The sequence below is a fragment of the Vidua macroura genome, chromosome 19 (genome assembly GCF_024509145.1).
Source record: "Vidua macroura isolate BioBank_ID:100142 chromosome 19, ASM2450914v1, whole genome shotgun sequence".
NCBI lineage: Eukaryota > Metazoa > Chordata > Aves > Passeriformes > Viduidae > Vidua > Vidua macroura.
Window position 1 is genome coordinate 5,085,435 of NC_071589.1, and position 25,460 is coordinate 5,110,894.

Here is a 25,460-nt window from a genome sequence, read left to right on the forward strand (position 1 = left end):
GTTTAGCAGAAGAGATTAACAGTGATGTTTTTTTACGTATGGGGAAGTGAAGGCAGAGAGATTTGAAGCAAGGTGCCAGGAACAGAGCCCAGATTCTGCTCTGGGGATTAAACCCTGTGATTCCTGCTGGAATAGACATTCTCTGTGAAAAAACAAGACTCAAATCTTTATCTAAAGATACCCTGCATTTGGAGGGTAGAGTTTTTGTGGATAGAAGTGATAACCATATGATTTTGCCTTGTGTTTCCAAGCTGTCGCCATGCTGCCATAGCGAAGTACTTTGGCGACGCCACCCCACCTTGCAACAAGTGCTGTGACTTCTGCAAGAACCCAGGGGCAGTGAAAAAGCAACTGGAGGCACTGGAACGCTGCAGCAACAGCTGGAGCAAAACCTGCATCGGGCCCACGGGGGCCTCCTGGGATAGCTATGACCCAGAGCTGTACGAGGGCGGGAGGAGAGGCTGCAGAGGCTTCAGCAGGTCTGTACCAGAGAGGTTACACTCATCTCACAGGAGCCATCAGAGAAAAGAGCATCCACCAGCTGCAGGCCCAGACACTCCTATTTTCAGCACATGTTTCTGTGTGGATGGTATTCTTCTGTAACTTTCTGGCAGCAGCAGCTGGAATTTCATTTTCCACACACTTTGGCAGCCTTGTTCATGTTCGTGTCCCAGAGAACCAAAAGCTGTTTTGACAGAGCTAAGAATTGCCCTGCACAATGTAATTGGCTCAAGAAACTAGCCTGAAATTTTTGAAAGCAGCAAGTGGACTCAGCCTGTTCATAGTCACAAGGATCAAAAATGTTTGAAATTGAGACCCAGGTGACATGGTCCAGAGTTCATTCCTGATTTAACACAACTGTCTGTGAGCCAGCAGGCCAGAGGCCACTGACGGACTTAGTCACCACAGAGGATGTTATGAAGTGCCAGTGGCAGTTTGTTCTGCAGAGTGCTGCATTTTCCTATCAGGCTGACAGCAAAAGGAAGATGTGCAGTGGGAAACATAGTGAATTCTGTAAAATGCTTGGCAGTGTGGAGGTGACAAATTCTCTTTCCCCTTGTTCTCTGGCAGAGTTGCAGTGACTGTGCAGCTGTGTCAGGATGAAGTTTCTCTAAGGCACTGCCCATGAAGCTGTGCCAGGATACACAGTGCTTTAGGCTGGCCAGGTCCTCTGCTTTACCTTAAAAAGCTCGAGATTGGTACCTTTGTTCTTTGGCCAAGTCCAGCTGAGTCAGAGAAAACCAGGACTTGTGACCTAAGCCTGTGTTTGGTCTCGGGACCTGAGAAGCCACAGCTAATGCTGTTGTACAGAACAGTGTTTGCCACTTGGCTTATTGAACCTTTCCGTGATCTGATTGTAGTTTTGCCTTGGAAGTTGTAATAGTTAGCAGCTCTAAAGCTCAGATTTGTGATACCTGTAAGTTCGGCAGCTGTGGGAGGCAGTGAACTCCTGGGCTACATCTGGTGAGGATCAGCTGCTGCATTTCAGTGTAGTAGAGATGGAGATTTCATTTATTGCAGTAGCCTGTGAACAAGTGAGGCTGAGGAATGGATGTTGTGCCCTTTCTGCCATCTCTGCTCCGAGGGACTGACAGATGGGGTACATGACATGAGGCAGTGACTCCTGAACCCCCTGGGAGCATCTGGCAGAGCTGCTGAAATGGAGCCCTCCATTCTCAGGGCACTAGTTACATGCTCTTAGTTCATGCCACTGCCTACTACTTTATGGATTAACAAATGCTGTGAATTTTTGGAGGACACTCACTGCTGTCCTGGTTGGGTAATGGCGGAGAAACTCAAAGTGAAGACATGTTCAGAAAGAATGTTGGATGCATCACTGGGGTGGCTTCCCAAACTTGTCCCCCAGTTTGTGCTGCGGCTACAGAACTGCTTGTTCCTCTTGCTTTCCTGCCTTATCCAGGTATGATGAAGAGGGCAGTGGGAATTGGGATGAAGACAATGAGGAGCGTCGGAAACGGGAGTGGGACAACTTCTACAAGAAACAGATGAGTCTGCGCAAAGTGAGTTGGGGTCAAAGATGCACAGAGGGTTTGCTGTGAGCTTGTCTGACACAAATAAAGGCTCCCTGGCACTGATGACAGTAAATTATTTCATCTTGGTGTTGCTTGTTGTCCTTCACTTCTTGTACTTCTGCTTTCGTTGTGTTCTCCATATTCTGGGCTAGTCCCATAATAGGAAGAAATGCAGCTTATTCATGTGCTGGTTTCTCTGCAGTGCTAAGCAAGAGGAGCCTGTTGGTTTTAATGCCCATGGTAGTAGTAAAAACAGATTTTCCCATTCAGCTTCTCTTAAATATTCCTATAGCAGAGGTGAAATTTTGGCTTTGATTCTCGTTCTTTGTCTTCTTGGCCCTGTTTTGGCACATATTCAATGCCTTTATAACTTCAGCTTTAATTTTCCCTGGAGCGGGGATATAAAACATGTCTATTGTGCTTCTAGATCTGCATGTGTGTAGTAGGAATGGAAATATTTGACTGATCTTTGTTTTCTTCCAGGGCAAAGAACCAGAAAAGGAAGATTTTGTTCCTCCAAGTAAATATCTTCTTTGATTTATAACAGGTTTTCTTGGGAGAAGAAAGTCTTATATTTTGCAGCTGCATGCAATTTGTACAGCATCACCACTGGAGGTATCAGTCCCTAGGCACAGAGGTCAAGCTTTTGGCTGTGAAAACTTGGCTGGAGGAGATGGACCACAGCTTAGCTTTGGTCGGGGTGAAGATATGGAATGCATCTTTCTGAACAACATTTCCAAATAAGCAAGAGAGAAGAAAAACTCTGTCTAACCTGACTTTGTAGTGTTAGTTATTTCTGCAGTGGTTATGAAGCAGTAATAATAATAATAATAATAATGCTATAAGGAAACTGCTGAAAACCTTTACTCTTTGTAACTGTGCTGCTTGGGGCCCTGTCTGGCACTGTTGCAAAAGAACACTTGATAGGTCAGGTTATTCTTTACAGCCTGATTTTTTTGGTTGATATTGTGAGGAGCACAAAAGATTTGAGTTTCCTAAGAGCCTTAAAGAAAGGTTTTCTGAGGTGGGAAGATTTTGGAAAGCTGTTAGTCCTAAACTCCAAAGTAGATGTTCTCAATCAGAGAAAACATTCTCACTTTGGTTTCTGCCTAATCTTTCGAAGTGTGTAGCTTCTCCAGGTAGAAAGGGTGACCACAGTGTTCCCTGGGGAGACAGTGCAGGGAGGAGAAAGCCAGGCAGTCCTGGACCTGCACCTCCCTGTGACAGCTGAGATGTTCTCCATCAGCCTAGCCCTGCTATGGCTCCTTTCCCAAATTCCTCTCCTGTGGCAGGTGCAGACTGTCCCCTGAAGGAGGCTGCCAGCAGGAGGATCGCCAAGCTGACTGTGAAGGTAAGTGATGTTGCAAAGAGCAATAAGGCTTCTGCCTGGCCTGTCCTTACTCCTTCACGGATGGAAGTCCAAGAGGCAGTGGGACTTCTGTAGAGCATGTCTGAGTATCCCATGTTTCCTAGGGCCGGGAACACTGCCTGAAAATGCTGGAAGAAGCTTTGAGCAACAACCAAAAGACTCCAGCAGCAGAAGGAAAATGGTATGAGATGAGGAAAAAGGGGTGCATACTGAGTCCCTTAACACAGGGCCTGCTCTTCCCTGAGCACAATTACCATTGTAATGTGTATTAATTTTGCTCAGGGAAGAGCAAGCCCTCTGTTAACACAATTAATGAATGCATTTTTGAGCTTTTTAAAGTTATTTTGTCCAAGGATGTAGTTTCACTTAACAGCATCTTTCTGGCTCTGATGTTGAAGATCAGACATGAGGATTCATGACTGATCGCTGTTATCAGCTTGATCCCAGGAGTGGCAGTTCTTCCCTATCCCACAAGATGGGGATAGTGCACTTCTCAAACGGAGCAGTGGGCAAGAATCTTGATTTAAAACCGTGTTCATCACCCTTTCCATTCTCCATCAACTCACCACTACATGCCTTAGGACTTAACTGGAAGTTATCACTTATTCTTGTACTGGAGAGAATGGATTTTGTACTTTCTGGGAGATACTTAAGCATTAGTGTTCCCTTTGCAGATGCAAGAAGTGTGTCTTGCCAGGAATCACCCCAGCCTGTGTTTCAGGTCAGACCCTGGTGCCTGTGCAGTGGAAATGGAATATGAAGCTTTCCGGACCAGTAAAATGGCAAATTCCTACAAGGCAGCTGTGCTAAAGAAGGTAGGGACAAACATCTACATCTGCTGCTCCCTGGAACCTGGGAGCTCCAGGGCAAATAGGGCAGAATTTGTGTGGGAAAGGTGAAGGACAAGCTCTGTTTTGCCTTGGGTATCTTACAAAACTTTCTTCTTGATTTTGTTTCCAGGAGGGCCCATAATCACCTCGAGTTCACATCTTTGTTGGCTTTACAGGCTCTGAAAACCTACATAGCAGTGCAAGCTTATCCAGATATGTTGTAGCAATACAGGAATTTGGGAATTCCTCAGGCTGTTGCTGGCATAGAGAAGCCTTAGTTTAGGTTATCTGGTTGCCATCATAATCTCTGAAGATGTTTCTGTTCTTGAAGCAGGTGCCTCTCCAGAGCAGATATTTGTTTTGTTACTATGACTTTTAGTATGTACAAAAGCAGGAATACATAAAGATTTCTGGCCGTTAGAGAATATTTCTGTTCTCTTTTCAGGTGGCAGAAATCAATAAAGCCTCCAAACAAGGGGAATTGTTCTCAGTCTTTGGGTCTGGAACAGGTGGTAACAGCAATTTGGAAACAAAGTCTGTGTCTCTAGCAGAAGAGGACTTTGTCCCTGCATCCCAGGTTCCCTCGGTGAGTATTGGTGGGATAGACAGGAGGAAATAGTGTATTTTGTCTGTCTGCCTTTTTTTTTAATTTGAATCCTTTCTGTAGCCCCAACTGCCATTGTGCTATATTTCTATTGTAATTGCTTTTTCCTGTCTGTCATGTTATTAGTGAATATAATCTGTGTGCAGGCCACAGCTTAAATAAGTTCTTTCTCATCTTGCTTTATCCAAGGATGCTGCCTTGTTTTCTTACTGTTGGCCTAGGACTTCCACCTAATCCATTTCCCTCATGTCTCTGTTGATGGGTGTGATGATCAGTCAGATTTAGAGCCTCCTCCAGCTTACAGCTGCCCACACTGGTGTATTGTGTGCAGAAACCTAGCTGCTTTCATGGTGCTTCACTCAGGGATCTCATATCCAAAATTTCTTATTCTTCCTGTCTCCAGTTCAAACCCAAGCGTGTGGGAGCAGGATTTCCAAAGAAATCCAGCTTGTTCCAGACAGCTTCAGAACTGCTAAAGATCCAGGAGGAGAGTGATGCAAAGCCTGTCAAAAAAGACTGTCCAAGTGGGCAAGACAACAGCAACTACAGTCTGGACCTGGACATCAGAAACCCTGTTCTCCAGGGGGAAGAAACTGTAACCAAAGCAGTGGGTGAGAGTGCAGGGGTAGAACTACACCCAGAAAAGAAGGAGCAGCAACCCAGTCCAGACACAAAAAGTGCCCTTGGGGAGAGCCCTGCTAAAAAGTCCAAACGTAGCAAGAAGCAGCAAATGCTTGCAGAAGCAGCTAAAAAGGAATCACAGGATATTTCCAAATTCTTCTCCCTCCCCAAAGCTGGCTCTAAAGCCCAAAGCTGTAGTGTAGCAAAGGGAGATGGTTGTTCTGCAAGCACAGTACCTCAGGTTTCTTCTCAAAGTGTTTGTCAAAAGAAACCAACAGCTCAGGAAAACAAAGATGGCTCTGGAGACCTGACTGGGCAGTTCCAGGGGGAGAATAAAGAACTGAGAGAAACAGAAGTAACACTGCCTGAGAGAGGGGAGAATTCTAAGACCCAGCAGGCTGCTGAAAGTGAATTGCTTGAGGAAGAAATAGATGTGAAGTCCAGGTAAAATCTCTACTTCTCTGCTCTCTGTGTTGTCCAGAGCCCCACCAGCCTTGTCCTGGAAACCTGTATGAGGTCTCTGGGTCAGTGAGGGAGACTCTTGCTTTACCATGCAGTCTCATGGCCACTGACACTGAATGCAGAAATATTTTCACTGTGTAATGATTACAATTGGCCTTCTCTCCACTCTTCCCACTAGTGTTGCTGAAAATGTTGCAGAAACTGAGCTACCTGTTGTTGGAGAAGGTGACAGTGGGAAGCGGCCAGGATCAGTTGAGGTAAGACTTCAAAGAATGCTAATTTCCTCTATTTCTTCTGCTCATCTTATACCAAATTTCTCTTTGGGAGTGACACTCCTGCTCTGAGAGTGTCATTTATCTGAGGAGGGCCCAGATGCAGTTGCAACAGGAAGGAGAACCCCAGTTGTGTTGCATTCCTGGTGTTTCCTTGCTGCCCTCTGGGCTGTGCCAGCACCTTGGGCTGCAGTGGAGAGCTCCCTCTCCACTGCTTTGTTCCCTCCTCTGTGCAACTCATGTGACTGTGCCCTTGCTGGTGACCTGCCTGGAATTAGTGTCCCCACCCCCTGAGATCGATCACTAACTATAATTAGGGAGCTGCTTTCTCAAGGCAAGGGCACAACCACAGGCCAGAGACACATGGGACCATTGGGAAGTGACCCTTGCTCACAGCTTGCCTTGCCATTCATTTTCTGCTTCTGCATTTGGCAGCTGAGATTGCCTGGCAGCTGTCTCTGCAACACTGCAGTCTCCTTTCTTTTCCAGCTGAGCAGGAGTGTGGCTCTCCTGATGTGTCTGATTCTTCCTGAGGGGTGTATTCTGTTCTCAGCAGACATCCTGAGAAATCTTTTCCTGTCAGTTTTCCTCTGGAGGATAGGGTCTAGCAATTAGCTGCCCCAATATGAGCGCAGGGTAGTTCTAAATGTGGTATTCTTCAAAGGGTTTTTTTTCAAAGTCCCTTTGTGTGGGAAGTAGTGTCTGCACAGCAAGTTAAAAGAAGTAACAGAGATTGCTACTGGGTGTTCACTGGAGGCAGAGGCTGCAGGATGCTGCAAAGATTCATGTTCTTGGAAGGTGGTGGCTGCTTGGAAGGGCAGTGCTGCCACAGGAATTGGTAGGTTTGGTTTTCTTCTGTCCCCTCTCCAGGATATGGAAAGTCCTGCAAAAAAGCGTCTCCGGACAGCGGCAAAATCTTCAATTCTGACCCAGCCAGAGGGTAAAAGTGTTGGTCTAACAAAGAAGAAGGTGACTTTTGACTCAAACTTAGAACAGTGTGATAAAGAAGGAAGCAGCAAGACTATACAGCCAGTGACCAAAGGCATATCCCTCAAAGAGACTGCAGACATCGTTGTCAAGTATTTGACCCCATTCTACAAGGGGGGCAAATTTGCTTCCAAGGTAGAGTATAGCTCAAGGCCCTCTTTAGCCGAAGGAGAATTCATTTCTCTAGGGATCTAGGGCTCTGAGAAGGGGGAGATGATCTGGATCCCACCTTTTATTTATGTGCTGTTTAAGTGACTCCAAGTGCAGTAACTCCCACAAAAGGGTTGGTGTCTGTTGGTTCCACACTTGCTTGTGATTGTTCATATTTTCACATTAAACCCTGGCATGTTTTTAACTCCCACCTGTGAAGTAGGAACAGCTCAAGTTTGGTGCTGGTGTAGTTTCCTTGCTGTGCCCTGCAAGGCAGGATGTGTGTGCCTGGGTTTCTCCAGCACTGCAGGGCCAGCTGTGCGTGTTCAGTCTAGGAGTGGTTTGTGCTACAGCCAGCCTGTGCTAAGGGCACGACAAACTTGGAAACAGACTGGTGAGGTAACAGGTGGCTGCTTTCTGCTCTTTGTCTTCCCCAATGCTGCAGGATCTCTTCAAGGGCTTTGCCAGGCACCTGTCTCACTTACTGACCCAGGAGCAGAGCCCTGCCCGCAAGACAGGTGTGTCTGGGGTGATTGCAATGCCAGATGAGTTCATGGCTTTAGAGGGGGCAGATGTCTTAAGTAGCAACTCAAAAGATGGTGTTTCCTCTCTTGCAGTGAAGGAGGAAGCACAGAGACTCATCAAGGAGTTTTTCAAAACAAAGCTCAGGTGTGAGAGTGAGGCAGACTGGGAGGAGCTGCAGAGCTTGGAGAGCTGATCCCTGCTGCTTGTTGGCTCTTCCTTCCTGCAGCAGCACTACCAAGGGATGTGGAAGAACTCAGCCATGGAAGGTTTTATGAGACTGCAGAAATGACATTTATTTTTCTTTTCCCCACTGCATTTTTGCTCACCTCTGTCCTTAGTGACACAAATTCCCAGGGAACCAGTTTTTGTGAACTCATGGTGAGTTTCCCCAATAAGTGGGGTGCTGAAACCCTCAAGGACCAAGAGGTGTGAAGTTGTACCTGCTGTGTTTGTTAGGGTCTGCTGCCTTGGATGTTCTGCACTGTCTCCAACCTCTACTACCTACAGCAGTCTGGGCAGGGCTCAGACTTTCCAGCTGGGACTGCTTTGGGATGGCACCTTGCTTTCTAAATGGCTCCTCCCCTTGCTCCCCCTCTCCCTGTCTCTTATTTCAGTGTCACCAATATGCTACAAGTTCTCATGCTTTGCTCAGGGCTGCCAGTGACAAACTCAGTGTTTGAGTTCCTAGATGGAGTATTTTCGTTTGAAGGGCAGGGGAGGAGCATTTTGTAATTACCATGGAGGCAGTGCTTGCTTTCTAAAGGAGGAGAAACTCAGATTATTTTTATTTTAATGTGAACTTCTTTAACTTTGTCCAGTTCTGTCTGCCCTTTAATTTAAGTGGTGATACTCCTTCAGTATTAACCCCTGCAATACTTCCAGCCTTTGCTTGTAATCCCTAAAGCCATATTTGCTCCCTGTGCCTCACCAAAAGTCTGCAGTACAGGGGGCAGTGCTGCTGTGACCCTCAAATTGACACTGGGTACCTCTGCTGCTATGTTTATATGGAACCTGAACCTGATTCACTGGCACGAGTCCTTTCTGTTGGATTTTTGTTGGGTTCTGCCTCTATTCCATACCTACAGGGGCTGGTGGCCGCAGGCTCTAGTGCTGCCAGAGGAACGTGCAGCCCAGAGGCTGCCCAGAGGTTTGGATCACTGCATTCCACAGATGTATTTTTTTAAATGTTCTGAAGGGTATATGCAGGACTGACAATAAAGCAATGTTACAACTGTTGTAGATTGTTCCTGGAAGCTTTTTCTTACCACTCAGTCACTCCAGAGGCCAGAGGTACATTAAGCAGCACTCAAAGAGAAGCACCTGCCAGAGAAAATGCTGTAGTTCCCACTGGCATGAGCTCACCAGCAAAAGTCTAACTGTGCATCAGGGCTTGCAGTGAGCACCCTCAGATATATCCCCCTTCCCTGCCAACAGTGACAACATTTTACTCAAGCTTTGCCCATTACCTGCAGCTAAGTTTTCCCAGGTTAGATGTAAGATCTAGCATATCATACCTTCAGAACATCTCTGTGATTATTTTATTGCAATTTCCTAAAGGGCAGTTACTCCTCAGGTCATTAGGAGAGCTGTGGCAGTAAAAATAAATTAAATATTTTTGTACAACCCAAAACACTTCAGTATAATACAAGTTCTGTTTGAAGAAGCTTCTTCCATGGGCTTGGAGCCATCATTGAAGTCTGACAGCTGCATGGCCATGACTGACTTCTTTATAGTAGAGGGAAGCATATGCATATAATTATGTCAGTGGGAAATTAATTAACAATAAACTTCCTTACCACTGCAGCTCAATCTGTGCCCCAGCATACGTGTTAATTGTATGATTAACACTGATCTGCTTTTCAATTAGGATGCTTTCTACAAACTGCTTCACAAATCCTGCAACAGGACCTCTGCATATCAATTCAGAAACAAATCTGGCTCCTGGAAAACACCAGCAGCCCATGCAGGCACTGCACAGCCTCAGCTGGGCATTGGGATACACAAATCTCTAGCAAGCACCAGGCTTTGCTTGTGGTAATGAATTCAAAACAGAAAGGAGGAGTTGCACAGTGCAAAGCTTGAAGACAAATGCTTGCTTTGGGTCAGCTGCTCTTTGTTGGAACGGGCTGTGGTGTGGAGAGGCCCTTGGGGTTTGTTTAGCCACAGCATGGATTGTTTCAAGGAAGTGCTTGAGGGCTGAACGGCAGGTCACGAGGGTTATGGTCACTCCATCAACAAACGCTGTGGTGGCATTCTTAGAAAGCAGCTGGCTGAGGTCATGGGTGTCTTCTGGAAGAGTTCTCTCCCAAAGACAGGTCAGGGAGCACTGACCAAGTTCAGAGAAGGGGAAACAGTGCTGTTTTCCTTAGCCATTCTCCTCCTTTGAGGCTCTAGGGGTGCAGCTCTGTTTTATCCAGCATGACAACAATCGTGTGGTACAGTTCTTTGGCCTGTCAAAACACAAACCAGCATTAATCACTCTTTACCCCAGAAAGAGCTGCTTCCCCTAATTAAATATCCCCATAAATCACTTCCTATAATTAAATATCAGCCATGTGCTGGGACCAAGCTGCACTTCAGAGCCGGGAAATGTAGAGTCCCCTCCTCCTTTAGGACACGAGAGAGGAGCAGCAGCACCATCCCTCAGCAGGGATGGTGAGCAGGAGGCTCAGCTGGGCAGGAGAGGGCAGTTTGGAGGAAGATGCAGGTCCAGGCTGATCTCACCTGTGACAGTTCCACCCACAGGGCCCCGGGGTTGCCAGGGGAGCCATAGTGGAGCTCCAGGCCGGGAAGGCCCCCGTCGGAGATGGGCCTCAGGGTGCGCATCTTCTGCAGCTCCTTCAGGGGAATGACCCGGGACACGGCCTGCGAGAGGGAAAATCCACCAGCCACTCTCAGGAGCAGTCCCTAAAGTGAAACCATCTGATGATTCTCACCACAAGTCACCTCAAGTGCCTGTGGAAAGCTGAGGGAAGGTCTGGCACGCAGGGTGGTGTCTGCAGGATACAGGGCAGGCTCTGGCTGCCCAGCACAGCCCTGGAATTCCCATAGGACTGGGACAAACAGGAATGGGTTCTACATTTAGTTTTACTGTGGATTGTGCTTGCTAGCATAAACACTGGACTTACAAAAGAGCCCATGGCAATAATGCCTGTTGTACACTCTCTTACTTTGGGCCAGTGCTGTTGTCAGAGTGGCTGTGATGCAGGGAATTCCACCCTCTTCCTTTACAAGTTCTTCTGAAGTCACAAATAGTATCTGACAGATCAGGGGGAACTGTCTGGCATACCTGGGTGGTGCCATCCACCACAATGATCTCCTCCTTGTTCACACCAAAGAAACAGGGCACAGGGATCATGTTATCGCTGATTCTCTCCACTATGAAGATGGTGTAGCCAAAGAACGGCAATTTCATCACGTCCTCTAGAAGAGAGCAAAAAGTGGCCTGAGGGCAGCAGCTTTCAGCCAGCAATTTACTGCACCAGCCTGGGGTGGTCAAAGCTGCCAGTGTTCCCAAGATTTTCTACGTTAAAAAGTAACATTGACAACGTCTGCCTCCCTCCCTGGCTTCTGAGACTCAATTCTCAGTCGCCTGAGTGGATGTCCTGTCCTTTTCTGACTGGAAAACAGACATGCAGCCAGAATATCAATTAAACCACAGCTTGTACAGAGCTCTGAAAATCCACTGCAGACTCCAACAAGAGATGGAACTTCTACCATGATCACCATGCTTGGTGGTGATCTGCACTTCCCAAGCTCCTTCCATCCACACGCTCCATTTCCTCTCCTGAAACACCAACTGCCCCCGTCACACTGCATGTGGCACCTCCAAAGATCTAATCCACAGTGAGGAGCTGTCAGGGAATTCCATTCTCATGGCTCATTCCAGGCTCCAAGAATCATCAACAATCTCATAAATTGTCCCAAAAGTGCATTCAGAGCAGCTTCCAGAAGCTGAAACAGCATAGAAACTGAACCAGATCTGGATGTCTCCTCACCTATGAACTGGATTTTTGCATCGCGTGGCTGGAGGGGCTGCCTCGTTCTCAGCAGTGTGGCCACGTGGTTGTGCAGAGCCTTGGGGCTGATGGAGGACTGCAGGGTCTTTGGAGTGTACTCCTTCAGCTCTTCCCTGTGCCAAAAACCAGATTCTAATTCATCCCCTGCCCAGCTAAAATCAAACATCAGCCAGGGGATTAAGAGGAGGGATGGGGGCAACAATTTTCCATTGTATATCTGGGAACAAGGATGAAGGGGGAGAGGAAGAGCACAACAGGTGATGCCTGCGTTGGATAAGGTGGAAGGAACCATCAGAGACAGTGAGACCACCCTTGTCCACAGAAAATTCAGCTGTGCACCACTGACCAGTGCATGGAGAGAAATCCCTCCTTTCTGGAGGCAGCAAGAGCTCTTCAGTGACCAGCAGGGTTGTGCCATTTCCCTGCTGCTGGTGCTTTAATTGCATCTGATGGAGGCATTACCTCAACTCCAAGTCAAAGTGCATAAGGAAAGGAAGGAGTGGCAAAGTACAGCTTGGAACTGCAGGACTGAAGATTTCCAGTATCCAGGGACAATTTTGTTCCCATTGGGCATCTCACTACAGATTTCAGGTGTCCAGGGTTGAAACCTCTGACACTTGTGAGGGAGAATAAAGGCTTAACACAAACCATGAGCTCATGCCCTTCCTTCTTGGTGTTACAAATCCATGGCAATCAAATGAAATGACCATGGCACCCTCGTGACCCTCTGTGTCTCCAGAACTGGACATTTCTTAATTATTCAGAGAGGACTTCAGGTACCTGCCCCTAACCCCTGTGGTGCCTATGGCCATCACAGAGAGATCCCCTCTGCCACAGACATACCTGGAGGGAGCAGATTTCTGCTGCTCCACTTTGGCCCAGTGCTGGAGCATTGCCAAAAGGCCCACCTGCATCTCCATTTCTTTACTCTGGTTCAGCAGGATCCTCCCATTCAGGTAATCCCACAGCACCTGAGGGACAGCAGAGCAAAGAGGCCTTTGTTAAACCTGCCAGAGGGTAGAGGCAAGTCTGGGCAGTGCCGGGCTGCACAGACCCACGTCCTGCCTTGCTGATAATGCAAAACAAAGGCTGAGCTCAGGAAGAGCCTGGGGAGCTGCACAAGGTGTGGAACAGCACTGCTCCAGGCTAAGGCCACAGGCACAGAGCCTTCCTGGCATCCATAGCTTTAGTGTTTAGTCACTCCCACAAACAGCACACAAAGCCTATCAGCACTCCTGCTTTTTCAGCCCCCTTGGGATTCCTGTTGGCTGGGACACTACATCTGTCCCTGCTAGGGAGGGTCCTGCCCTTGCTTACCTGTCCATAATGGACATCTGTGTAAACTTGGTTGTCAAAGTGCAGAGGTGTCCTCCAGATGAGTCTGCGTAAGGTCACAGTGACCAGCTTGTCCTCCAGCAGGTAATCATGGAGATACTCCTCCAGTTTTATTGGCCTCACCATTTTATCTACATGACACAGAGAGAGGGTCATCCATCCTTCTTGGCGGAGAGGCTGGCACAGGAGCCTTCCTGCACACCTCAGTTCCACCTTGCCCTGAGACTCCAACCATCAGCCATTCCAAAGGGACACAGAACCCCACATCTCTTTCAGGAACAAGCTACACAGCCCCTGAGAAGGATCAATCCTTAACCATAATACAGAGGGAAACTGCTTAAGAGGACCCTCCTAGGAGGCAGCAAGGGTGGAGGAACTATTCCAAGCAGGAGCTGTGATGCTCCCTTTTGCAGAGGCTGCCGAAAGAGAGAAGCTCCATGCTGGTCTCTACTTGCCAAGATTTTTGTCGTCACTCCTGATAGCAAAGAGAACAAAATCCTGTATCTCTTGCTGTTCACCTATTCCCATCTGCTCACAGATCTCCTGCAAGAGCTCCTTGGCCACCTGAAGCAAGGAAAGAAGGAATTAATACCCTGACCAGGCAAGCCCAAAGAGCAGATAGATACATTACTCCTTGTCAGATAAGGGATTTCGCTGGTGTGGCTCAGAGTCCAGACCAATGAAGGAATTCACAGCTGGAAACTCACAGTGAATGTCCTGATCCTGGTGAGGTACTCCATGCCTCCAGGCATCAGCACAACCAGCCGGCGGGCACCGTGTCCCTTCTGCAAAGGACAATGTTCAGGCAGCAAGACATGCAGGGTCCCATCAGCCCCACGTGTTTGTCCCCCTTCTTCCTCATCCCTGCTGCCACTGCTTGTCCACAGCACCTGCCTCTTCCCTGCCCACTCCATGGCACTGCACTTCCCAAGTTCCTTCCATCCACACGCTCCATTTCCTCTCCTGAAACACCAACTGCCCCTGTCACACTGCATGTTCACCTATTCCCATCTGCATCCTCCAAAGCCTCTTCCCTGTCCCCCTTCCCAGCACCCACCCCACTTCCCTGCCCCTCCATACCAGCAGTGCCTCCATCTCCACAGGGAAAGGGAGGTGCCGACGGCCCCCGTACAGGAAGTTTTTGCGCAGGTTGCTCTGGCAAATCTTGGCTATATCTGCAGGAAAAGGAAAAAGCTCCATGTGCTGAGCCAAACAGAGAACTAAACATGGTGTCCTGTGGTGTTGGGTCATCCTGGCTGAGTTGAATTTAACCCCTTGTCTTAGGTTGCGAGATGTGGCTGGCTGTGTGTATTCTATTCCCATCTGTCAGAGCTGGGGCAGTTCTCTGCTGTTCCTTGGGCAGTTTGCTTTATCTCTCCCACACCCAACCCTCCCTCCAGGAGATCTCTTCTGTTCATGGCCACTGAGTGTCCCTGCATGGCTGAGAAAATTCCATCATCCCATGGGGAGATGCTGCGCCCAGGGGAGGAGCCAAGCATTCCTACCTGGATACAATCTGGCTTTGGAACAGCACAGCAGCCTTTGCCCACTGCATTCCCAGAGAAGCAGCTTTCTGCCCCACTGCATTCCCAGAGGAGCAGCTTTCTTCCCCACTGCATTCCCAGAGGAAGCCCAGGCCCCTCTCCAGCAGCCCTGGAGCTTCAGAGGAAAACTCCAGCCTTGTCCAGGATCCTGCTCCAGCAGAAGCACAGCTGGCACTGCAGGAGGGCTGAGCCACCATGGAATGGCACTGCTGCCACCACCCTGACCCACAGCCTGCCACGGCCTGCTCTAACTCTGGCAGTGTTGTTCTGTATTACTGCATTTCTATTTTCTTTCCTAATAAAGAACTGTTATTCCTATTCCCATATCTTTGCCTGAGAGCCCCTTAATTTCAAAATTATAACAATTTGGAGGGAGGGGGGTTACATTTTCCATTTCAAGGGAGGCTCCTGCCTTCCTTAGCAGACACCTGTCTTTTCAAACTAAGACACCCCTGGTCACTGCTAGGAGAGCAAAGAGACTTGACTTCACCTCCCACCCTGCCAGGACACATCCAAACATGACAGTGTCTGGGACAGAGGAACAACAGGATGGGGAGATTAGATCTGGAATATTTGCTTTACAGGACACAAACAGTCTTACCGTGGTGGGTGCTGGATGGATCACTGCTGGCCAGCTGCAGGAACTTGGTGGCATAGGGCATCAAGATTTTGGAAGGCAGGAAGTACCCAGTGAGCAGGTTTAGGAGCAACCAGCCCCGCAGCTCGCTCTCCCTGTGGATCAGAAAGGACTTGGGACAAGAAAATTCCTGCTCTGAGCAGCTCAAAGTGAGCTTGTGCCCTTCTGAACACCTCTGGCAGTTGGCAGAAAAGGAGGTGTCAGCCCTTGGTCAGAGGTTTCTTGTGCTGAGTAAGAGATTGATTCAGTTATTCCAACAGCAAGCAAAGAAAGGGAACAATCAAGGCCACCTCCCAGGGCAGTGTGGGGCCAAGCCAGTCCTTGACTGGTGCTTATCAATTCCCCAAGGCTGAGAGGAGGAAATCAGGACTCTGAGCAGCACCTGACCAGGAGCCACCAGGAACGTTTACTGTGCCCAGATAGATCAGCAGCCAGAAATACAGGGAAAAATATCTACTAAAGTGAAAATGCCAGCCCCAGTGGCTGGCAAATTTCCTGAGTGCTCAGCAGGAGCTTCAGCACTGGAGCAGCTGGGGACAACCCACCGTGAGGGGATACCCTCTCCCCTGGCCCTGGTGTCCCTGCAGCAGATGGTTCCTCTCCAGCTGTGCACACACAGGAGCTGGCAGTGCTGGTACTCACTGCTGAGGGTTGTGTGTGACCTGTTTGATGACCTGGCAGTAGATCTCATCATGCAAATTCTCCTTCTCCTTGCACAGCTGCATCCAGAGAGGAGAAAACAGCATCAGAGAGAGGATGAGAGCATCAGAGATGTCCCCAGGTCATCTTTGTGCCCTTCCTCTCCCAGCTTCAGACCTCTGCCAGTTTGGCTTAAAGTTTGGGCTTTGCAGCCTTCTGATCCCTAGTGCTATTTAGGCTCAAAGGAAGAGAGAGCAGAGGCAGGTTGTGCTCTCATCCAGACAGCGATATCCAGGGAAACCATTTACATGCAAACCCTCCCCACAATCTGTTTCATCTCCCTTCCTCATGTAGGAGGTGCTATTATGGCTCTCCCTGCTCTTTTCCTTCCCAGCAAGGTCTTGGCCCTCCATTCCCATTGGTGCTTCTGCACTTTTTCCAGGGGAAGCTCACAAACCTGAAGGATTTCATAGATGCATTGGACCTCAGCTTGGTGCTTGTGTTTTGGCCGATCTCCCATGAACCTCATCAGCGCTGCAAGGCAAAGCCTGGCCTTTAGTCTGAGATGGGGTGGTTCTGCCATGGGGTTGGCAGTGGGCAAGCAAATATCCTGAAAACTTCTCTGCTGTTACAAGGCTTGCACTGGACATGTGGAGTCAGCCCAAAGCCCAGGCAGAGTGTTCTGGGACACTTAGCACTCAAGGCAAAGTCCCTTTTGCTGGAAGCTTTCAGCAAGCACAGAGGGGCTTATGAACTGCAGAAATGCCTTCCTGCCTTCCCAGAACTGCAGAAGGGGCCCTCCACTCCCACTGAGCCCCATAAGGTCTGTGTGTGCCCACCCTGGCCACCCCACTCCCCCCCTCTGCTGTGCTGTGTCCCAGGGAGGTCCTTACTCTGGAAGTTCCTTGTAGCCAGCTCGTTCAGCTCACTGTCAGAGTACCGGAGCAAAGACGCCTGGATTGGGACCTACAGGGCCAGAACACAGGGATAGACCAGGGCTGTGGCTCACACAGAGCTGTGCTCTGCAGGCTGCACCAGACATTGAGCTGCCAGGATCCCACAGGCAGCACTGAAGAGTAGGAGACGCCTAAACTTGTCCAGAGACTGCAGCCAAGGATCTGTTCTTTGGCCATGTGGGGACACAGCCAGAGGCAGTGCTGGAGCTGGGATTCTGGCTGTGGCCAGGGGGAGAGGCTGAGCTCACCTTGGTGTGCCGCACCAGGTCAGCCACATTCTTCTTCTCAACAGACGTCCCCTTCAGGCCCTGCCTAGACAGAGGAGAGGGAACATGCAGTCCAAGAAATACCCCCAGAAACAGCCTGGTGTGGGTCAGGCTACCCAGGTCCTGTTTGGGAAGGAGCACAGGCTACTCACATGGACTGAGCCTCTCGGAAGTAGCTGGTGGCAAAGTCAGTCATGGTGTAATGGTCACCAGCAGGGACTAACATGGTGCTGGTGGCTTCTGGTGTCAGGCTAAGGACAGAACTCTGCAGGAACACCACCAAACCCACCCTAAAACATTAGCTGAGGAACTGCAGAGTGTATTCTCAGCTGCCAGGCCTCATCTGTGTGTGGTGCCTCCCCTCCAACACTGTGATGGCTTTGAGTGTCTCATCTGCAAAGACTAAGCACTCATCATCTTCCCTCTGCCCTCAGAGGTCAGACACTACCAGAGACATGGACCCACCCTGGCAGCTCCCACAGAACCCAGCCATGTCCCCTGGGTGTCCTCCCCAAGGACTGCTCACCTCCCTGCTGGTGTTTCTGCTCTCTGGGGAAGCTCTCATGCTCTTCCTCTGTTCTCCCCGTCTGTCCATGCTGGTGGTGAGGTAGTCAATGGCAGGAGCCAGCTGCACCAGGCTGGTGGGGAAGAGACCACAGCGGCCACCGGTGGAGCCAAACTGCCACCCTGGAAAAGCAACAGAGAAAGGGTCAGGAGCCAGGGCAGCTGCCAAGAGAAACGAGCACTGAAGCTCTCTGCTGGTGAAGGAGAGCACCAGACTCACCAAGTTTTCCTGTATCCTAAGGAAACATATATATATATATATATATATATATATATGTAGATATAGATATATAAAACATATATTCCTATAACTGAGGCAACTGGGACAAGGCTTGTCTGGCAGAGCTGGAGGCTGATGATGCCAGCCTACCCTATATTCCTCTGGTTCTGGGCACCATGGGTCCAGCAGGCCCTTGATCCTCATCCTGCCAATCCCAACACACCCCCTCACCTGGCTCCACGCCCTGCATGGGCAGCAGCTCGATGAGGTCGCCCTTCTTGAAGCTGAGCAGGCTCTTGTCATCCACGATGTAGCTACGCAGAGCCACGACATAGTTGGTGTCCTGGGGAAAGGCCACGGCCAGGTCAGATCTCGTCCCAAGGATATGAAGGGCTCGGATCATGTCATCCCACGGACACTCTGAGTTTCATCTGGGAAACCACCTTCATTCCTTACTGCACACCAGCTGCCTCACCTGCCTCAGCTCCTGCATGAAGAGTTCCACCATGGCTTTGATGCATGGAGCCTTCGGAGAGTGCAGGATGAGCTGCTCTGTTTTCAGGGAGAACTCCAGGGAATTGCTGCCTTTCATCTCCACTGACAGTATATCTGCAAAGCTGGGAACACAAGCCAGCGTGCTCAGGCTCCTTCTGCCAGAGCTTGGGATGCAGAACATGGGGATGGGAGCCCATTCTAAGGACTGGGAATGGAGACATCCCTCAACATTCTCCATGTTGGCCTTCCTCCAGCTGCTCATGGCTTTCACCCTGAGGAGCTCCCTGTGATGACACACGGAGCTGATTCACCCCCAGCGCTCACTTGTTGTAAGCAAAGCTCAAGGTAGGAAGGAAAAGGAAAAGCCAGAGTCATTAAAAGGAGGGTCAGTGAGTCACAGCTGGCCTAGGATAATCCTAGAGAGCACAGCACAACTCGGAATTTTCAGCTCCCCCATTCAGTTTGCCTCCAACACCCTGCCAGACACAGACTGTCCTCCTGCAGCAGCCAGGGCCCTTTTGCTCACCAGTAGCTGCATAGGATCTTGAGGTGCTCGGGATGGTATCCAGCTGCTTTCTCCACCTTCAGCAGCCTCATGCCCCGGTGAGAAACACCCAGGATCTGCACATCACTTCCCTTTTCACCCTGTAAGGGAAGTGCAGCACAGAGAACCAAAGGCTCCGTCCCACCTGCACAGGTGGCACCAGGGAAAGGAGATGCCACACAAGAGGTGTGAAACCCTGCAGGGTATGGAAGGTACAGAATCACTGCAGTGTGGCCAGGCAGGGGGACAAAAAGAGTGAACTGGAGCCACAGCTAAGGGGTCTGGTGAGAGAATTAAGACTCACCTGAACTGGGAAAAGGCGGGAGAAATAGTTGGCCCAGTTGTCCCGAGCAGCCACTACAATCCTCTTCTTTATCCCGTCCTCCTGAATGGACTGGGCATTGTTGCCAACTCGGAACTCCACTAGCAGGGTTACAAAACAGTTACTTGCTTAGAAAGACAAAGGTGGCCAAGTCTCCCTCTTCCCAGGGATTCATTCCCAGTAGTCCCTCTGTGTTCACAGCACAGCAAATCACATGCAGAGGAGAAAGGACACTTGCACATACCAGTCTACTACTGGTTTCCATCCCTTCCTCCATGAAGATCATGTCAGAGATGACAGTTGGAATTTGAAACAAATCAAAATCCTATCCTTGGGCTTCAGTTTCCTCTCCCCACAATAAACATTTCAGAACTAAGTTTTTCTGGCTCACAGAAATTTCAGGGCCATTTGGAATAAACAAATATTCCTACACTGCACTCTACAAATCTGCTTTTCTGCTGCGGTGACAAACATTTCTCCTCTACCCTAAGTACTGACTGAAAGGGTTGGAGGTCGTTTTTCATTCCAGACTAGAAGCTGGGATGGGCACAGAGGGGAAGGGGTGATGGGGCTGTTAATTACTCAGCAGGTCTTTCATCTTGCGCTTCTCCTCCCTGGAGATCCGAAAGCTGGACTCAGAGAAGGTGTCACGGATGATCTGCAGAGGAAGGGAACAGAGAGGCTTCCATTGCAAAGGCCACACCTGGCTGTGTTGGAGCATCTGAGGCTGTTAAATTGAGTCTCAGAGAAGAGTGAACAGGGACTGGATGGATCTGGGGAAGAGACTTGCATTGCTCGGGATAGAGAAGTGAAGGTAACTCATGCAATGTAATTATGCAGTGTTTTGTCCCCAGAGAGACAACTGGCCTTGAGCCACACTCACTCCAGTGCTTACCTGTTCACACAGCAAGTTCAGACAATAAGGGTGGCTGAAATTTTCTTTGGGGTAAAACACCTGCAAGAGGAGGGCATTAGTGGTGTTACAGATATTGCAGAAGTAGCTCCCCAGGGATATTTTGCAATCCATATGCCCTGCTGCCAGGGAGGAGTGAGTTCCTCTCCAGGGACAGGCAGGGAGGAGACACTGTGAATGTAAACAGAAGGACCGGGAGTGAAGGACCAAAACCTGAGTCAGACCAAGGGATGTACCCTGGTGAGTTTAACACACTCTCCAATACATGATTTTAAACACATTTGTACTATATTAACAGGAAAGCACCAGGCAACAACAAATTCAGTTCTAGATTTCTCAGTAGTCTACAGAGGGAGGAAAGGACAGGTAGAGAAACTGAGACACAAGTGTCAGTAAGGCAGAGCAGGACTCAGATTCCCCATGACATGATCCCCTGCCTCCAACTCCTGTGTCTGTGATCCCAGAATTATCTTTGTGCTCTTATCTTGCATTGAGTACCTATGACCAAAAAAACCCATTTTAACCAAAGATGGGACAAGCTCCCCCCGCCCCCCCCCCAGACAATCCTCAGCTAAGGAACTGAACCTCTTTGCGCAGAAAAATTTTCCAGGCAGGGTCGACATAGGAAAAGCTGACACTGGTGGTGAGCTTGTACAGCTGGGTCTTGATCCCATCATCACCTGCCACTGTCACAGCAGAGTCTGCATGGGGAGAAAAAGCAGTGAAGATGGGTTGCGAGGGTTACAAGGTCCTTTCCACCCACCAAAGACCTACCAGGAGAAAGGGGACAGTTCCTGATGGAATATTCCAGTCAGGGAATCTCCTGAAGGTCAGTGACCAGCTCATGTGAGCACAAACCAGTCATTCCCAGAATTTCTGGTAGCATTTACACTTCCACTGTCTAGCCACAAAGTTCATTGCTAAGAACAGAAACACTCCAGGCACAGGGAGTGCTCAGCCTCCCACGCAGAATACTCCCCCAGTGCTTGAGGTTGAAGGCACAGGTTTCACGTTGTGTCATTATAAACAGGCTGCTAAAGGTTTCAGAGGAACATAAAAGTTCTCCCCTAAGCTTGGAGGCTGCAAGTTTCTGGTTCAGGGCACCCAAAACTAGCACCAGATTGTGTCTCTGCAGATGTGTTAAAGACAGGCTCAGTCTGAAGGCAACTGCTCTAAGTTCTTACTTTATGAGGCAGGAATGTCTTCATTTAAGCACTTCAAACTTTCAAAATTTCAGAGTCCATAAACAAATAATGTAGTAATTCCCATACTTCAGCTGTTTCTGTATCCCTATTCCAAAGCATGAAGGAATTTTTCAGGCTAATCCAGTTACTTTGATTTACTTTCACAGGACTTCCTAAAGAATATTTTTTTTAAGAGAGGAGGAGCTAACAGGGAAATTATTTTATACCAGGGAAGTTGCTGCAGGATGGAGTCCTTCAGTAATGTGTTTGACTGACTGTTCCTTGCAGATTATGAAATGTGATGCTGATGAGAATTTTAAACAGCTTGAAATACATTGGTACAGGTATCCAATGTATAAAATGAATTCAGGCTCACACTGAAATTCAAAGGCAAAACTAAGACTGAATAACACTTCCAAACTACTGATGCTAAGTATTAGCTCTACTTTTTTAAAATGGGCAGCATCCAAACACTCTTTATGTGTCCAAGGTCTCCCAGGCTCAGCCTCCCTCTGAGACACATTCTCTACTCCTGAGCCTGTCTCTAAGATCCCTCCAGAGATTTGTAAGGTGAAAGACCTGACTTCCCATTCCTCCCTGGTCTAAAGTCCACCCACTAATTGCCACTTTGATAATTATGCTGTTGGTAAACAATAAAAGGACTTTTCTATTTTTAGCTGCATTTTTCAGAAGGGAAGAGTTAAGAGCTGGGAAGTGCCACGCTGGTTGCTGGGCCAGGCTGGAACTGCGACATCTCTGATTGCTCACAGATGACGTTGCACCATCTCCCTGGTCTCACACAGCTCACTCAGTCCCTGGCACACTGCCTGTGCCATGACCTGTGCCATGACTCTCCTGGGCTGATTCCAGCCCCATCCCCTCCCTGCCCTGCCAGCAAATCCCACATGGGTGAAACCAGTACTCACCCTTCCCTGTGGATTCCTGCCTGCCTTGGTCCTCAGGCATTGGTGGGGGAAGAGGGGGAGCATGAGGGGCCTGGGCAGCTGGTGGGGCATCCTCTGGTTTGAAGACGGACAGGAGAGGCAACTGCTTTTCCTTGATAGAGCTGGAAGCTGGGCCTGGCTTGGGCTTGACAGGTGGAGGTGTTTTCTTCTCCTGTGGCACAGGAGATGGCTGCAAGACAGCAAAACATTTGAGCCAGTCCTTCCCTGCATTCCTGGGCTCTGTCCTGACACTGCTGTTCTAAATCATCCTAGGGCAGCAGTCCACCCCTGGAGAAAGATCTATGTGAACAGCCCACCACTGCCTTTAGATCAACACAAAATCTACAAAGAGATGATCAACCAAACCCAGAGGACCAAGTATTTGAGATCAAAACCTCCAGTTTGGAAAGGAAAAAAGGACGTTAACAAGCCAAAGCCTTGGTGCCAAACATGGAGAACATGAGTTGCTTGCTTCCAGATCAGCCTTTAGCATCTCACAATAGGACTTGCTACTCCAGAGCCTTTTCTTCAGGACCTCAGATGACTTTACAGACTGGAACTCAGTCTAGGATGGGCAGGACCATGGTGTGAGCTCCCAGTTATTTCACAACCCAGCCAGAAATCACCTGCTGCTACTGCAGCACCAGGGACATCCCAGCCTGCTGGAAATGGGATGGACAGGCTCTCTCTGCTGAGCTCCTGAAGTAACCAGAGAGTAAAGAACTCACTGATCGCTGAGGTGAGGGGTTCATCATTCCCAGCTTGGCCAGAGCCTCATTTTTGGGGTCGTTCTTCTTTATAAATGGCTTGGTTACTTTCCTGCAAGGGAACAGAGAACAGCATTATGGGGTTTGGGCACAATGGAGCCATGTGGCAGAGCTGAGATAGAGAACCCCCATGTCCCTCTGGCCCACAGAGGGGATCCCACACTCTCACCTGGTGGGCTGGATGGGCTGGGGCTCGGGGGCTGGTCTGCTCTGGTACATTTTGATGATGTTCCTGATCTCACGGCTGGGTGCAGGAAGCTTCTCAGGGCCTGAGGGCTTCACTACTGGCGGCTCCTTCTTTGGTTTTGGTGTCTCCTTCTTTGGCCTTGGCTCAGGAGGTGGCAGAGGGGAAGCAGGAGCTGTTGGGGTGACAGCTTTTATCAACAGACCAGCAAAGACACAGGAGAAATCCCTTTATCTCACTTGACCTTCACTTTCTTTCCCTCTGATGCTGACTGGCAATGGCCTGACATTCCTCTTTCCTCTCCTGTCAAGATGCAGACTCCCAGAAGAATCAGATCCTTTCCTCCTCTGCCTAAATCCTGGCCCAATGTTCCTGGAAAGTTCTTCCTTGTCAACCTGCTTGATTCTCCACTGCATAACATCTTACCTGGCTCTGGTTTAGGGACAGGCTTCACTTCTTTCCTCTTCTCCAGCTCCTCTTTTTCCCTCTTCTCCAGCTCCTCTTTTTCCCTCTTCTCCAGCTCCTCTCTTTTCTCCTCCTCCTCCTCCTCTGTTGGCTGGGGTTTTGCTGGAGGAGTCCAGGTTTTGCTAGGTCTGACTTTCTTCACTCGGATGTGCTGCTCTCCTGTATAGAAAGGGGGACTTGAGCTAGTCAAACCCACACCAAAAACCTGGCACTGATGGCACAGTTCTCACTCTTGCCTCAGTCAGCAAAAACCTCTTTTCTAGAGTGAGGGAGAATGTGGCAGTCACATACACAGAGATTTCTAGAAAACTGGCCCCACAACAGCTCACAATCTGAACTGTAGCTAGCTGAACAAGAACCCCAAACTCCTGTACACATATCACCAGCAGCTCCTGCAGGGATTAGCTGGATTCCAGACAGGGAGACAAGAACACCTGGGCATGCCAGGAAGGCTGCAGAGCAAGGTGTTATGATGAGTGAAATTCCCAAAGTAGCAGATGCTCACCCATCTTCTGGAAGTACTCTTTCTTCTGCTGGAAGGTTTCCCGAGGACAGTCATCATCATCACTGCTGGAGAACTCCTCTTCCATGTAGTCATAATCCTGCAGACAGTGCACAACTTGTTTAGTTAGCACCAGCCAGCAGTACCTCTGCAGTGCTCTTCAGCTCAGGGGTGATTTTGTCTCAAACTGTTCTGATCTAGAACCTCTCCACATCCAGGAGTGTCCCAATAGGTCAGTTTCTAACACAAGGAACTCTCAGCCAAGTACAGAGAAGGGAGATTATGTTAGAGGCTCAATGCAGCTTGCTGGAAGATAAAGAACTCAGAGTAATTAATTCTCCTGTGGAAAAATTCAGCTTAACTGGAAATGAATTGGCCAACCTTGCAGCCAAACCTCCACAGAGCAAAAGCCACTGAGGTGTGATCCTTAAGGACTCAGCAAGCAGAGTTTGAAAGGTCTCAGTATCATCAGGAAGCATAAATCTCTGCTCTCCTCTCTGCCAAACCACGGCCACACACGGATGGACGCAGAGCAAACACCAGACATGGAATTCAAACCAAATCCACTGTTTGTTTCTCATACCGGCTCTTTTGCCTTAGCTGGTGGCTCTGGAGACCTTGATGGTGTTGCAGCAGCCTGGCTGCTGGAAGGCTTCTTGGGTTTTGGGAAAGTGGCTGGGGCTGAGGCTTGTGCTGGGCTTGAGACTCTTGGCCTTGAGTTCTCCAGAGACTTTTGCTGCTTCTGCAGCTCCTGCTGCTGCTGCTGCTGGGAAATGCTCATGGCTTGAAGGGTCATCTGCTGGGCCTGGGGAAGGAATTGCAATGCCCATGAGCTCTAGACTATACAAACCCAGCCATGAGTCACAGGCTGTCCTGTTTTTTCACTGTTAATCAATCCCAAAACATCCACATAGTGCACGGCAAATTTCCCAGTGTGTGGACAAGGCATGTCCAGGGAGTCTTCTCCCACCCGGCCAAGGATGCAGAGCTCCTAACACCCCCAAAGGCTCAGCTGCCAGCCTGGGACTGCCATGTACTCAGAGGGCTTTGCACAGAAAGCAGAACACTGCAGACCTGCATCTGTAGCAAATCCCAGCTTAAAGCCCC

At 49.1% G+C, this 25,460-nt stretch overlaps 2 protein-coding genes across 9 annotated transcripts in view; one reads left to right on the forward strand and one right to left on the reverse strand.

Annotated features, from left to right (window-relative positions):
* RECQL5 (RecQ like helicase 5) overlaps positions 1 to 9,087 on the forward strand; it is a 37,849-nt gene extending 28,762 nt beyond the window's left edge. For 4 of the 8 annotated variants that reach the window (XM_053995119.1, XM_053995122.1, XM_053995121.1 and 1 more), the window contains exons 9-20: positions 252 to 479; positions 1,922 to 2,021; positions 2,517 to 2,553; positions 3,326 to 3,384; positions 3,507 to 3,583; positions 4,124 to 4,217; positions 4,678 to 4,818; positions 5,240 to 5,901; positions 6,098 to 6,176; positions 7,062 to 7,313; positions 7,774 to 7,846; positions 7,925 to 9,087. In XM_053995119.1, coding sequence (XP_053851094.1) covers positions 252 to 479; positions 1,922 to 2,021; positions 2,517 to 2,553; positions 3,326 to 3,384; positions 3,507 to 3,583; positions 4,124 to 4,217; positions 4,678 to 4,818; positions 5,240 to 5,901; positions 6,098 to 6,176; positions 7,062 to 7,313; positions 7,774 to 7,846; positions 7,925 to 8,046 — 1,924 coding nt within the window. In that variant the 3' untranslated portion in view covers positions 8,047 to 9,087. Of the gene's footprint in view, positions 1 to 251; positions 480 to 1,921; positions 2,022 to 2,516; positions 2,554 to 3,325; positions 3,385 to 3,506; positions 3,584 to 4,123; positions 4,218 to 4,677; positions 4,819 to 5,239; positions 5,902 to 6,097; positions 6,177 to 7,061; positions 7,314 to 7,773; positions 7,847 to 7,924 lie in introns of those variants that run through there. The other 4 variants (XM_053995120.1, XM_053995126.1, XM_053995124.1 and 1 more) reach the window with 4 other exon arrangements.
* The window catches only part of MYO15B (myosin XVB), a 45,537-nt gene continuing 29,154 nt past the window's right edge, over positions 9,078 to 25,460 (reverse strand). Inside the window, exons 39-67 of the mRNA XM_053995070.1 lie at positions 24,937 to 25,158; positions 24,357 to 24,453; positions 23,813 to 24,010; positions 23,372 to 23,561; positions 23,164 to 23,254; positions 22,418 to 22,625; positions 20,893 to 21,008; positions 20,290 to 20,349; positions 19,977 to 20,052; positions 19,377 to 19,495; positions 19,055 to 19,173; positions 18,509 to 18,650; positions 18,265 to 18,376; positions 17,776 to 17,936; positions 17,402 to 17,514; positions 17,232 to 17,295; positions 16,921 to 16,993; positions 16,485 to 16,561; positions 16,031 to 16,107; positions 15,353 to 15,483; positions 14,288 to 14,382; positions 13,915 to 13,992; positions 13,663 to 13,771; positions 13,190 to 13,338; positions 12,716 to 12,843; positions 11,852 to 11,985; positions 11,143 to 11,276; positions 10,578 to 10,718; positions 9,078 to 10,303 (exon numbers count right to left, since the gene is read on the reverse strand). Coding sequence (XP_053851045.1) covers positions 10,244 to 10,303; positions 10,578 to 10,718; positions 11,143 to 11,276; positions 11,852 to 11,985; positions 12,716 to 12,843; positions 13,190 to 13,338; positions 13,663 to 13,771; positions 13,915 to 13,992; positions 14,288 to 14,382; positions 15,353 to 15,483; positions 16,031 to 16,107; positions 16,485 to 16,561; positions 16,921 to 16,993; positions 17,232 to 17,295; positions 17,402 to 17,514; positions 17,776 to 17,936; positions 18,265 to 18,376; positions 18,509 to 18,650; positions 19,055 to 19,173; positions 19,377 to 19,495; positions 19,977 to 20,052; positions 20,290 to 20,349; positions 20,893 to 21,008; positions 22,418 to 22,625; positions 23,164 to 23,254; positions 23,372 to 23,561; positions 23,813 to 24,010; positions 24,357 to 24,453; positions 24,937 to 25,158 — 3,474 coding nt within the window. The 3' untranslated portion in view covers positions 9,078 to 10,243. The remainder of the gene's footprint in view (positions 10,304 to 10,577; positions 10,719 to 11,142; positions 11,277 to 11,851; positions 11,986 to 12,715; positions 12,844 to 13,189; positions 13,339 to 13,662; positions 13,772 to 13,914; positions 13,993 to 14,287; positions 14,383 to 15,352; positions 15,484 to 16,030; positions 16,108 to 16,484; positions 16,562 to 16,920; positions 16,994 to 17,231; positions 17,296 to 17,401; positions 17,515 to 17,775; positions 17,937 to 18,264; positions 18,377 to 18,508; positions 18,651 to 19,054; positions 19,174 to 19,376; positions 19,496 to 19,976; positions 20,053 to 20,289; positions 20,350 to 20,892; positions 21,009 to 22,417; positions 22,626 to 23,163; positions 23,255 to 23,371; positions 23,562 to 23,812; positions 24,011 to 24,356; positions 24,454 to 24,936; positions 25,159 to 25,460) is intronic.